This window comes from Furipterus horrens, unplaced genomic scaffold, assembly GCF_987537825.1.
Source record: "Furipterus horrens unplaced genomic scaffold, mFurHor1.1.pri manual_scaffold_2, whole genome shotgun sequence".
NCBI lineage: Eukaryota > Metazoa > Chordata > Mammalia > Chiroptera > Furipteridae > Furipterus > Furipterus horrens.
In genome coordinates, this window is record NW_028327172.1 from 144,807,224 (window position 1) to 144,820,540 (window position 13,317).

Consider the following 13,317-nt stretch of genomic DNA (forward strand, 5'->3'; position numbering starts at 1 on the left):
GCTGCCCTCTGGGGCACACTTGACCTTTGCATGCTGACCTGCTTTGTGACTCAACCTCCCTCTCCTGACTCTTGGATTTAGAGCTTAAAGGGCTCGTACCAGCGAAGCGTGTTATTTTTCAAGCTGTGGTCTACATTGCTTTTTGTGTTGTTCTGTTTTATTTTCTTCTTTGCTCTGAAGATTTCTGCTAGCTATAGTCTACTCAGTCCAGGGAAATAGTATCAGATGGAGTGTGACTGAGACCACTTGTGATGCAATGCATTGTCATTAAAGCATCAGAATAAACTCAGGGAACTTCGACTTTTTAATTGTCATTGTATTAGAACTTACAACAGAAAAAAATGCGGTGGACTCACAAGCTGCTTTTTTCCAAATGGGAAGTTCAAGTTTTCAGGCATTCTTAAGAGGAGTAAAATAGTTTTATCATAATAGTAATATTTTTATTGTATCTTAATTTATTTCTTGCTCAATTTCAGGTCACAGATATGATGCAAAAAGCATTGTTTGATTTTCTAAAACACAGATTTGAAGGGCGGTGAGTATTTCAGAATCCTGTGTATTGTGGATTTTGTCTTGAAGACGACAAAACCTGGGTGGGACAAGCATGTGATCCTCAGAGAAAACTGAAGTCTGTGGGATGACAGGAAATCCAGTTCAATTTTTTTTTCCATAAGTATTTGTTGGCACATCCTCAAGCCTGGATAACCCATCTCACTGTTCCTGCACCTGCATTCATAAACTGAACTTGGCCAAATCCCTGCTGACTAGTCTCAACCCAAATTCATGGTCAATCACCCGCATTGCTGCCCAGAAATCATACTAAATATCCCTCTTCCATTTATCTTCTACTCTTCTAAGACTTTCATACCAGCTCCTCTCTCCCTAGACCTCTAATATCCCCTGCTCATCTTGCTCTCCCCCATGAATTTGCTTCCTGCTTCATTGAGAAAATAGAGACAAACAGAGGAGAACTTCTGAGAGTTCCCACCACCACACCTAGACCTACTCACATGTTTGCATGCTCTGCTTTTCTCTTGTTACTCTTAGCAATAACCAACCCATACACTTGGGTGCTAGACCCCATCCTCCACCCGCACCCAACACAGCCACAACAACCCTTTCCTCTCTCCTCATCGCTAGTTCTCAATCTAATGGAAACACCCTAAGCATTCAAGACACAGTTATTTCTTCCTTCCATAAAAAAGTTGACCTCACTTCCCCTGTAGCTGTCCCATTTTTCTCCTTTTCTTTATAGCTAAACTCCTTGAACAAGTTGTGTATACATGCTTTCTTCTAATAACTGAAGCTTACTCCAGTTATGTGTTCCATCAGTCACCCCAAACTAGTCATGTCAGTGGTCCTCACTCATATGGCCGGATCCAAGCTGAATCTGCAGTCCTCTTAACTGACGTGGTGGACCACTCCATCCTCTTTTCAATACCTTGTTTGGTTTCTGGAACCACACTTCCCTGGTTTTTCTTCTGTCTCACTAGCTACTTCTTTGTCCCCTTTGCCGGTTCTTCCTCATCAACTAGGCATCTTGGGAACTCCAGGCTAAGTCCCGTGGTTGTCTCGCTCTTCTGTTTACACTCCTTTGTTGATTTCATTCAATGTCAGACTTTTAAATAGCATTCCTTCATCAGTCTCTCCTCTTAATTTCAGACCCATATCTCCAACTGCCTATTCCAACATCACCACTAAGATATCTAATGGACTTTGCAATCTTAACTCCCAACTTACCGCCAAATGTGTTCCTCTCATTGTCTTCCATTTCTCTAATAAGTTTCTTCATCTGTCAGTGCCTAGACCTTTCAGGTACAGATCATTGAATTATTCTTGACTGTTCTTTTTCTCTTCCCTCTCACACCCAAATGCTGTTATCTGTGTCTTCAAAATATATCAAGAATCTAAACTCTTTTTACACATCCTCTGCTTTTGGTCTGAGACATATCATCTCCTCTGCCTGGATTATTGCAATAAATAGCTTCCTAACTTGTGTCCTTGCTTCATCCCTGCTCCCTTCAAGTCTGCTCTCAATTCAGCAGCCTCAACAACCCTGTTCAGCTGTGAGTTGAATCTTACCACCCCTTTGTTCAGATCTATCTAATGTCTTCTCTTTGCACTCAGCACGAACACCAAAGTTCTTATGGTGGCCTAAAAGAGCCCCCATGGTCTGACCTTCCGCGTACCCACTCCCCTCTTTCACTTTACCTCTTACTACTCTTCCCCTTACTCCTTCTGGTCCTGCCGTACCCACTTCCTTGTTATCCCATGATTTCCAGACAGCCAGACACTACCTATCTTGAGGCCTTTGAATTTACAGTTCCCTGTACTGGGAATACTTTTCCCTCAGATAGCCTTACTGTGTGTGCACACTTGCATACATACACACACATACATGTGTTCTCATCCTTCCCTGACTTTTCTCCTATAATTCTTTTATGTATTCTATTTATTAATTTGGTTTGTTGTCACATTCCCATTAGGTCAGGGTATTTTTAGAATCTGTTTTGTGAACTGTTGTTCACAACACAGAACTGTGCTCACTATGAACAACAAATGGATGAATGTTGATTGAATGTCTCTTGTGTATTCTCTGCTGAGGAAAGGCAGAAATATGGAAGCCACTCACGTCTTGGCCTATAAGGAGCTCATGAGTAAACCGTAAATTGAAGCCACAAGCAGTAAAATAGAAAGTAAATGAAAGGGCAGCTCAGAGGACATGTGTCCAAGGTACAGGTAGCACAAACAGAGGGAGGATTAACTCTGATTCAGGAATGTCAGCATCCAGGAAAGGTTTTTAAATGGAACCTGTGAGTTCACCACCAAGTGAATTAGGAAGAGAGGGGGCACATCCACCAGAGGGTGTAAAGTGTGTGACAACATTAAGGTGAGACACAGCATCATATGTGGGGCAAACCACCCAGAGGTCTTCAAGTCAAGTCTAGGCAGAGAGTGCCTGTAATAAAGGCGGGGCCATGTCTAGTGTGTCATGTTAATCAACTTAGACTTAGTCCTTTTCCTTTTCTCCCTTCAACTTGCTTTTGTAAATATTTATTGAGCATATCCTATGTGCCGAGGCATTAAGAGGAGCAAAAGTAGACAAGGACCTTGGCTTCAGGGAGCTTACTTACAGCCTGTTAGAAGGTGGCCTTGAATCAAATAACCAGTGGGCACCATGGTGAAGGTTAAGCCAACCTCTGAAGCATCAAAAACATGATAGTCTAAAATGGAAATGTCAATTTTTAAACTAAGTGTAGATTATAGGGGTCATGGGAATATACAGGGCTGGGGAATATTTTCGTGTTTTTAACAAGACAAATGTGCTGCCTTTCTTCTCCACATTCCTTTTCTCCCCCTGTCCTAACAATGCAGATACAATAGATGGTATCTGTAGGCTTCTTTTATTAAGAAATCTTCGAGATTTCTTAATATAGTACTTTCTCCCTTGCCCACACTTGCTCCTACAGCCATTTCTTCTTTACACTGACTTTTGGCAGGAGAGGCAAAGACAGAGAGAAACTTTTTATAGGAATACAAATATTTTTAGTAATCAAGAAAAAGAAAAGAAACAGAATTCAAGGTATAAAAAGACTTTATGATCAAAGGCTACCTAACCAAATGCTCCTAATTAGATGTTTTTGTTTTCCATTGCTTGATTAAATATATTTTATTTTGTGCCAGAAAATACAGCTTGGTCCTTGGGCCTTTGGCTTGGTCCAAGCTTTCAGGTTCTGGCCAAGTATAAAAGGCATGCTTCTAATTGGGCCCATTTAGCTGTCACTTCTTTATTCTTGGCTCTGTCATTTATCACAATTTAGAATTGTCCACACGAGTGTGCACACCCAGAAAATTCTGCTAGACTGGGCACTCTGCTCTCCATGACTGAGTTAACCTGCTGCCCTTTCCCAAATGCTGCAGATGGGGAAATGAGATGGAATTTCCTGACCTACCACTTCCGTTCCAACCTGAGTATGTTTTGAATTTGAAAGACAGATTCCAGCCACAAGGTGTCTCTTGGAGCTGTGTTCTAAAGTATCAGCCATCCAGATTGATTACATTTAAGAAACACATAAACAAAATACCTACATGTTGTATCAATCTTGTTTCTGGACAGGAGTAATTTCCATATGGCTTTTTAATGGACTAGCTTTGGCTCATCTTGACTCAGGGCTGGAGTTCAATTTTCTAGGCCTCTGATCACCAATTAAAGATCCTCAAAGGAAGTAATAGTGTCCAAAAGGCAGAATTTCAAAAAGCCGGGCAAAATTTTAACATTTAAAAAAATCTATGGCAAGACGTTCAGAGTAACTGTATCATTAATGCCTTTGCTTTTGGCAAGCCAAGATGGCTATAGAGCGTGGAAAGTCGTCTAAAGCATCAGGTATGTCTAATTCTAAAAGCACAAAGTAACTACTCCTTAATTATTTATTAAATAAACTAAATTTTTTAAAAAAATTAAAGCCCAAGAGGGAGAAAATATGAAAGGAAGTGCTGGTGATGAAAAGGTTCTAGATAGGAATTCCTTTCTGTTCTTAAACCTAGTTAAGTGCATTTGCTGGGGCCCTGGAGAATTGTCAGAATCATGAAACTCGTTGTTTAAATAGCATTTCCGTTGTCAGGTCAGAGAAGAGATGATAAATCATTATCCTTTCTGTTGTGTGCCATAGAGTAGCCCATTTAAAATTGGATCGACACTAACCACCTGTGTCATGTAAAGAAAACAATTTCCCAATTCACCTGGTGGGACAAGGACAGGTAAATTAGCAAGGAAATCAGGGACAAGAAGGAAAGTGACGAACTCAGTTGTCCTCCCAGTGTTTTTAACATGTCAGCTCTTAGCACTAAAGTGTCTAGAATTCGTACTGGGTTGTCACAGGGCTATGTACAGGTTGAATCTTGTGCAAAGGGACCTTATTGAAAAAAATCAGTAATCCTGGAAAATGTTATGTCACTTTATTTTGTGGGAAAATCACTTAGATGTGAGACAATTTCTTCTAAACTGGTGGTTGTCCACCTTGGTTGTGTATTAGAATCAGCTAGTGTTTTACAAACAAAATTAAAAAACAACGGCTTTTATTACACTGGTGACAAATTGGAAGCAAATCTCTAGGATGGGACCTAATGTAACTTTAAAAGCTTATTCAGCAATTTTGATCTACCAGGAGTGTTGAGAGCCACTCCTCTAAACTGATTTGTCCCCACAGTTTTGCTCTTAGGATTTTCAAGGTCTTTTTTCTTCGTGGAAACTCAAGTAATGACAATTCCCAAAGCATACTTAAGGAGTTGAGATAGGATATTGGCCAGTCCTCACACAGCGTACAAAGCTTACCACGTAAGCAGGTCAGTGGAAGCCTGACTGGAGAGTACCACGTGTGGAAAGGAAAAAGCATGTGGGACAAAGAGGAAGATGTGCTGTTCCAGAAAACCCTGTCCTTCTGCTGAATGGGCTCAGACTTGAGATGCTCCTGAGTGGCTTTTGTCCTGTCTTGTCACCCCTGTGATCCCAGATGGCGCCCATCTGGGCAGCCTCCCAGTGGGTGTCCACGGCTCTTTAGAGGCACAGGACCCAAATTCTGGTCATCAGCAGTGCATGGGTCCCACTCTGCTGTGCTAGTATAATGCCCGACACTTCAGCTACTCACTCTTCCCTCTGCCTAGAACACACTGCCCACAGTATCCGTGTAGCTTGGTGGTTGCCAGGGCTGGTGTATGGGGAGGACTTACCACAGAGAGGTAGCACAGGAGTGATTGGGGGGCAATTATTCAGCATCATGAATGTGATGGTGGATATAGAACTCTGTGTCCTGGTCCCAGCTCATCAAGGATCGATTTTATGGTATAAATTGTTTTTGCAAAATCCAGTAATCCCTTTCCATGCTGTACTGAATGTACTGCTATCCAAATGGCAACCAATTTTAACTGTATTAGCTAATCTTTTGATATTTACTCCTTGGCTCTAAATAACATACTTAATTTGCTACTTGAAGTTTCAGTGTTAGGCATTGAAGAATGTAGCTCTCACACCCAGTCCTCCTCTCTCTCACACACAGCCCTGCATCCACATCTCATCCTCCCGCCTCCCAAAAGTTATGCCATAATTTATGGCTGGCTCCATTTTTAGTATGTGTTACAGCCATGTAAATAATATTTGAATGGGCCATGTCAAATGCACTATAATTACTTTTTCAGGTGCATCTTCTTTGTGGTTACTATGAAATCAATAATTTTACTTTTTACACTTGCTTAACTTTCTATATATTTGGCACTAATTTGGCCCCAAGTTCTCCTCTAGTTGTCTAAATCTCCTCACAGTAAATTCAGATAGTCTCTCAACTTTGTACGTTTGCCATCTCTGGGAGTGTCCTGGTCTGCTCCCATCTGGATGATTTGTCTCTGTGTTTGGTGTACAGTTTCCATTCTGGGACATCCCTTGTCATTGTCCTTGGGATTGCTGTCACCTTCCCTTTGGGCTTGGAGCCCCTTTTTCCTACATTCCTTGATCTCTTTCAGGGTTTACCACGATATCGTCTGATAGTTTCTCTGGAAAGAGCACATAAAAACTTTAAGACCTAAATGTCTAAAAATGTCTTTATCCCTGGCTGGTGTGGCTCAGTGGATTGAGCACTGACCTACAAACTGAAAGGTCACCAGTTCGATTTCAGATCAGGACACAAGCCTGGGTTGTGAGTCAGGTCTTCAGTTGGGGGCATGTGAGAGGCAACTGATTGATGTATCTCTTGTACATTGATTGATGTTTCTCTCCCTCTTTTTCTCTTTCCCTTCCCTTCTCTCTAAAAAATAATTAATAAAATCTTTAAAAATGTCTTAAATCAACCCTTCCATTTAATTGATACTTAAAATGGTAATGGAATTCTGATTGGAATAATTTCCCCTCAGAATTTTTAAGGTTTTTTGCTCCAGGGGACCTGCCTTTTCCTCTGGAAGCTTTGAGATTCTGGTTTGTCCCCAGTGTAAACATTTATATGAATTTTTTTTTTAACCTTTGTGCTGGATCCTTTCAATTTGGAAAAGTCAGACTCTTACTTCTACAATTATTTTTTAATTTCCTGTGTTGTTTTTATTATTTATTTATTTATTTATTTATTGCGGGGGGGCTCTTGTTATAGATAATTCTGATTGTCATACCTTTCTTCTCCTATTTTCCCTCTCTTTGTCAACCTCACTGGACAATCTATGTAGAAAATCACCACCGTCATTGCCTTTGGCTCTTTTCTCTTTGGAGGTCAGATTCCCCAGAGAAAAATCTTCCATTTAGAATCCTTTCTTTCGCAAATAATATGTATTCTCTGCTCTGTCTAGGGTCCCCTGGCCACAGACACTCTGTTTTGTTGCCTGTGGAGACTAAACCAGTGGTCTTAGAGCACACAGGGAAAAGATGATCACCTGGTGGCTTGATGTAGCATAGGGAGTGGGAGGTCTCTAACTCTGAAACACTTTGAACCACACCTCCTGTTTCAAATACTTCTTTCACCACCTTCTCCAACAGTATTGGGACCCTTCTATTTCACTCTATAATATACCTGCCTGGTATATTCAGCTGCTTCCAGTCTAAGTCATTGGCACCTTCGAGCTTCCAAAGTTTGATATTCTCATTTCTACCGTATGCAAAATGACCCCCCCAACCTGAACAAATTATTGTCTGTCAACAACAACCTCTGTGTCCTCATCACAACAGCCATCTAATTATTTAATTACTTTATTTTCTTATTTATCTCCCGTCTCTGCCACTAGATTTTTAGCCCTCTGAGGGAAAACCATGTTGGTCTTGTTCTATTTCCATGCCTTTCACAACGCTATACTTATGGGAGCGTCATTAACACAGAGGCTGAGCATATGGGCTCAAGGAAGCCGAGTTCAAATCCCAGCTTCATCATTTTTAGTTAATATGTAAATTTAAATAAAGATTCTACCTGTGGCTCATTTTCTTCATCAGTAAAAGTGGTATAACAATAAACCTCTCTGTTAAGAGTTTTTGGGATGATTTAATGAGATAATCCAGATGATGAGATAATGGTTAGTGCATGTCTGACCCTTTGTAAGTAACCAATAAATACTAAAGTAGGTAGTGCAAGATTTTTTTAATAAAAGGACCAATCAGGTGTCCTAACAGTTTTTTTGTTTTGAAAATATAGTCACTATATGTTTCATATATAGATGTATTTGAGGCGTGTATTTCTGTCCCTTTTTATTTAATTAATAACCTGTCTTCTGTTGCTTTTTCCCAACAGGATATCCATCACAAGGGTCACTGCTGACATCTCGCTGGCCAAACGCTCGGTGTTAAATAACCCCAGTAAGCACGCAATAATAGAAAGATCCAACACAAGGTCAAGCTTAGGTAAGTGTGTGTGCCCCTAATGAACTTCAGCTATTTTTTTTTTTTGACAATAGTCTTCAGAAGAGATTTTTTTAAATAAGCTTTATTGTTTATGCTATTATAGTTGTCCCAATTTATTTTCTCTTTGTTTCCCTCCACCCAGTGACACCCCTCCCAGAAGTTGTCCCCCCGCTTAGTCCATGTCCATTGGTTGTGCATATAGTTCTTCTCAACATCTTCCTGTCTACTCTACTCCCTCCTATTATGCTTCCTAATTCCTGTACCATCTCCCTCCCTTTCCCCCCTTCCCACTCCCCACTGACCTCCCCCCAATATGTTCCCCATACCTATAATTCTTTTTCCACTCTCGTTGCCTACTTAGTCTGCCTTTGTTTCAATTCCCTAGCTTCTGTTGTTGATTGTTGTGATACAGTTTTCATTTTAATGTTCATAGTTTTGATCCTCTTTATCCTAAACAAGTCCCTTTAACATTTCATATAACAGTGGTTTGGATCTGATGAACTCCTTCAGTTTTATTTTGTCCTGGAAGCACTTTCTCTGCCTTTCTATTCTGAATGACAGCTTCGTTGGATAGAGTAATTGTGGTTGTAGGTTTCTGCTTTTCATTACTTTGAATATTTCTTGCCAGTCCCTTCTTGCCTGCAGAGTTTCTTTTGAGAAATCAGCTGAGAATCTTGTTGGGACCCCTTTATATGTAATTCTCTTCTTCTCTCTTGCTGCTTTTAAAATTCTCTCTTTATCTTTAATTTTTGACATTTTGATTATAATGCATCTTGGTGTGGTTCTCCCTGGGTCCAGTTTCTTTGGAACTCTCTGTGCTTCCTGGATCTGTAAGTCTATTTCCTTCCCCAAGTTAGGAAGGTTCTGCTTCATTATCTTTTCACATACCTTTTCAATTTCTAGTTCTTCTTCTTCACCTTCTGGCAGCTCTTTTATTTGGATGTTGGCCCGCTTATAGCTGTCTGATAAGTTTCTGAGCCTCTCCTCATTTTCCTCACTTCTCGTTTCCTCTTTCTGCACTGGTTGACTGTTCCTTCACTGTGTTCCGATTTGTTGATTTGATCCCTGGTTTTCTTGCCCTCACCAGTAGTTTTGTATGTGTTTTTGTTCATTTCAGCAGGACTAGCCTTCATTCCTTCCCCGTCTTGTTTAAGATCTGCTGTTAGGTCTGTAAGCATTTTTATAAGCAAAGCTCTGAACTGAGCCTCAGAAAGATTTCCTATCTGCTGCTTCGTTAGATTAGATATTTGCTGTCTGGTCAGCTGCATCACTGGGATCTCTATCATGATCTGTGCCATCCTGACTTTTTTGTGTTTACCTTTGCTTCCTGGGCAGGGCTGTCACACCTCCTATGCTATAGGGGGCAGAGCCCTGTGCACTCATCACAGCTGGGCGACCCATCTCACCACATTGTGGTGTTTTCTGCGGGAGTGGGGGCCCAAGATGGTTTCCTGCCATTCACTCTCTACTGAGAGACCAGGAGCTTCCTCCTCCGTCCCCACCCCCTCCAGGCCTCACAGTCCAAGGCAATGGAGGTCTGCCTTCCCCGGCTTTGGAATCACAAGCTGATAGGTCTGGTCTGCAGCCAGGGGTGCTCCCCAGGCGCTTCTCGCCTCCCCTTAAATACGGGTGTCTGTGCTTACAGCTGTTCTGCTGCTATCGCTGCTGCTGCCGTAGACAGCACAGCTTGAACTCTCCTCCCTGGCTTCACCCCTCCTACCTGTCCGGACAAGCACCACTTCTTTATAACTTTACATGTTGAACTTCCATTTATTTTCTGGAACTTCTGGTTATTTCTGGTTTTGCAGTAGTTGTATTCCTTTTTAGTTGTGGAGGGAAAGAGAGCGTGTCCGTCTAGGCCTCCATCTTGGCTGGAAGTCTCCTGTGTTTGTTTGCTTCCATGTCCCAGGGAGAGCTGTCACTCCTACTATGTTGTAAGGAGCAGAGCCTTAGGGATTCATCAGTAACGGGCAACCTGTTTCACCACATTGTGGCACTGGGTGCGGGGGAGGGGTCTGAGAAGGAACAATGACGCTTGTCCAGCACTTGCCCCTTTTCCAGGTACTTCGCCACTTCCGCATCGGACTGACGCCCCTCTAGCTGTTGCCCTGGCCGTCGTTCCCAGAGTGGGTGGGTCTGCGGATGTTCTAGGTCCGTGGGGGTCCCTTTAAACAAGTAGACTCTGCTGAGAGACCGGCAGTTTCTGCATCCATCCAAACCCCCAGTTTTCCACAGTCAAAAGCAATGAGGCTTGTTTTTCCCCAGTGCTGGGGACAGTGAGCTGCGCAGTCTAGTGAGGAGCTGGGAACATTCCCCAGGTATCCCTCCTAACTTTTTAAAATGTGTAACTGCGCTTTCCGTCAGCCTGCTGCTGTTGCCACTGCTGCCACCACCAAACTGAGTTCTCTCTGCCCCAACTCCGCCCTTCCTATCTGTCTGGATGAGTATTTCTTCTTTATATGTTTGTTTGCTGGACTTCCATGCACTTTGATTTTCTGGAACTTCTTGTTGTCTCTAGTTTTGAGGTAATTGTATTCCTTCTTAGTTGTGGAGGGAGATGCAGCATGTCTGTATATGCCTCCATCTTGGCTGGAAGTTCGAACTTCAGCTATTTTAACACTTCTCCCTGAGACTGCCAATGAGAAGGTCTAACTAAATTCCAGGTGTCACAGAGCAGAGAAGAAGCAGACATGTGTTGCCAGTAGCTAGTGCTACGGTCTTAAGTGATTTCATGGCATGGTAGGATTTGTTACGATCGTTGGGAGTTAAAAATTCTATAGGCTGTCAGCATTAATGTTTTGGTTGTGGTTTGTTTTCACTGAAGTGAGCTTTGGTGTCAACAGACAAAAAATTCTTGGTTTTGCATCACTGTTAACTGTGAGCAAGTTCGTTACCTCTTTAAGGCCCAGTTTCTCATCTAAACAAAAGAGATAACATTAACCTCATTGTAGAATTACTTTAAGGATTAAACATAATGTGTCCTCCATAAATGATAGCTATTACCTCAAATCCCTTAACAGTTGAATTTTAGCAATGATTATATCATATTCATGATAGTGAGGTGTGTAGTGTAGTCTTGAGCTTGGTAAAGGATGAAGTCAATTCCTGGTTTTCACTGATTGACATATCAATATTTTAATTTTGTTTGTAAAAACAGTGTAAAATTTTTAGCTATTGTCCTTACAGGGTTGTGTCTGTGTACTGTGTATTAACATATACTAATCTGACCTAATGGATCTGTGGGGCAGTTGTTTCATCTCTTCAGCATGTGCGAGGAGTTTTAGGTTAATACCTGTTACCTGTGGAACTTACTGGGTTGTTAGGTTTCTGTTTTTATCAGTATACTTTCTCAGGCTTGTGTGAGATCTTAGATTTTTATTTTTTCTATTTATATGTTAAATATATAAATCCTTTGAGAGACTGGTTTTTAACATAGAAGTTTTTAGCTTACTTTGAAGTATAGTATTTAAACAGTGGAGAAACTATTAAAAATAATAAACTTCATCTGATAATCATAATAATTTCTAGAACTCAGCTTTGTTCTTCACCTAACAACCCCTCATTGACCAAACTTCACTAATTTAGTTTTGGAAAGATATTGGGGGGGTGTGATCGTACATTTTTATAGTGATTTCTTTTCCTATCTTTATCATCTGTGACCCTTAAAACTCTCCTTATGCATTGTTGATAGAGTAATTTTACAAAATGCTCATTTCACTGATTCAACTGATTAACAAAGTCAAGTAATTTGTTTAGACTAATCAGTTGTGAATCAATGACATAACATTTGTTTAGTTTGCAAGGCTCTTTGTAACCACTAACTATATATTATTTTTAAATGACTCATGTACTCCATGTACTTTATTGAGCATACACTAGACACTGAAATCCATCTGAAGCCTGGGAATAAGAACATGAATTAGATGAAACCCCTTTCCCCTGGGAACTCGGTGTGGCATAAGACAAGTAAGTTAACAGTCCACGGAGAAAGAGGGTGATAAGTGGTCTTGCATTGAACTGGCTGCCAAGAGAGCAAATGCTGCACGCGGGCGTGGGCCTCTGGAAAGGCTTTTCCAAGGAGATAAGCCTGAGCTGAGACTTGAAGCATGATAGGGTTTAGCCAAGGAAAAAGGGAAAGAGGTGACAAGGGACTTTAAACAAGAGGCTCTGGCAAACATAGATGCTTTGCTTTGGTTGAGTGCATGGTGTTTAAAAGAGAGAGGTGGGAAATGACACCAGAGATAGGCAGGGAAAGATACTATAAAAATGTGGAGCTTATCCTTAGACATTACAAAACTATGTAGCTTTTAGTCATTTATTCATCCATTTAACAAACATTTGATTACCAACCATGTGCTAGACACTACACTAAGGGCTGGGGACACAGAAGTGAAGGACACCAAGTCCTAACTCAACAGAGCTCGTTTCACTGGAAGACGTGGTGAAAGCTAACAGATGTAGATGTAGACAGTTATAAATAGTCGGTCAGTGGGTGATGAGTCCCAGGAGAAGTGGGCGAAGCAAAAGAGAGTAAGCTGAGGAGGGTGTGATTTTATATGGGGAAGTCAGGGGAGGCCTCTGACATTTTTGCAGAACGACTTACATTGTGGATTCTGAGCCTTGCAAGGAAAATATTCTGGGCAGAGGTAACTGTAAGTGCAAAGGCCCTGAGACAGGAGCACGTCTGATATGTTTATCATGTAGGACTTTGTAGGCCTTTTAATGTGGATGCGATAAGAAGCTGTAGGTAAGCAGCAAAGTGACATGATGTTACTTATATTTTAGAAGGATACTGACAGCTTTGTGGAGAAGTTAATGGAACAGGGCTATGAAGTGAGGAAATATAAGGATACTGCTGAAGCAGCTTCAGAGGCAGTGTACTATGTGCAGAAGTACAGGTACATAATAAACTTGTGCCTTAGGAGAATCCCTATATTGGCAGGGTGGGGATGGAG

The 13,317-nt window shown here is 41.3% G+C and overlaps 1 protein-coding gene across 3 annotated transcripts in view; it reads left to right on the forward strand.

Annotated features, from left to right (window-relative positions):
* CACNB2 (calcium voltage-gated channel auxiliary subunit beta 2) overlaps positions 1 to 13,317 on the forward strand; it is a 345,404-nt gene that overhangs the window by 316,203 nt on the left and 15,884 nt on the right. For all 3 annotated transcript variants that reach the window (XM_090266571.1, XM_090266573.1, XM_090266572.1), the window contains 2 exons: positions 477 to 535; positions 8,253 to 8,362. In XM_090266571.1, coding sequence (XP_090122697.1) covers positions 477 to 535; positions 8,253 to 8,362 — 169 coding nt within the window. The remainder of the gene's footprint in view (positions 1 to 476; positions 536 to 8,252; positions 8,363 to 13,317) is intronic.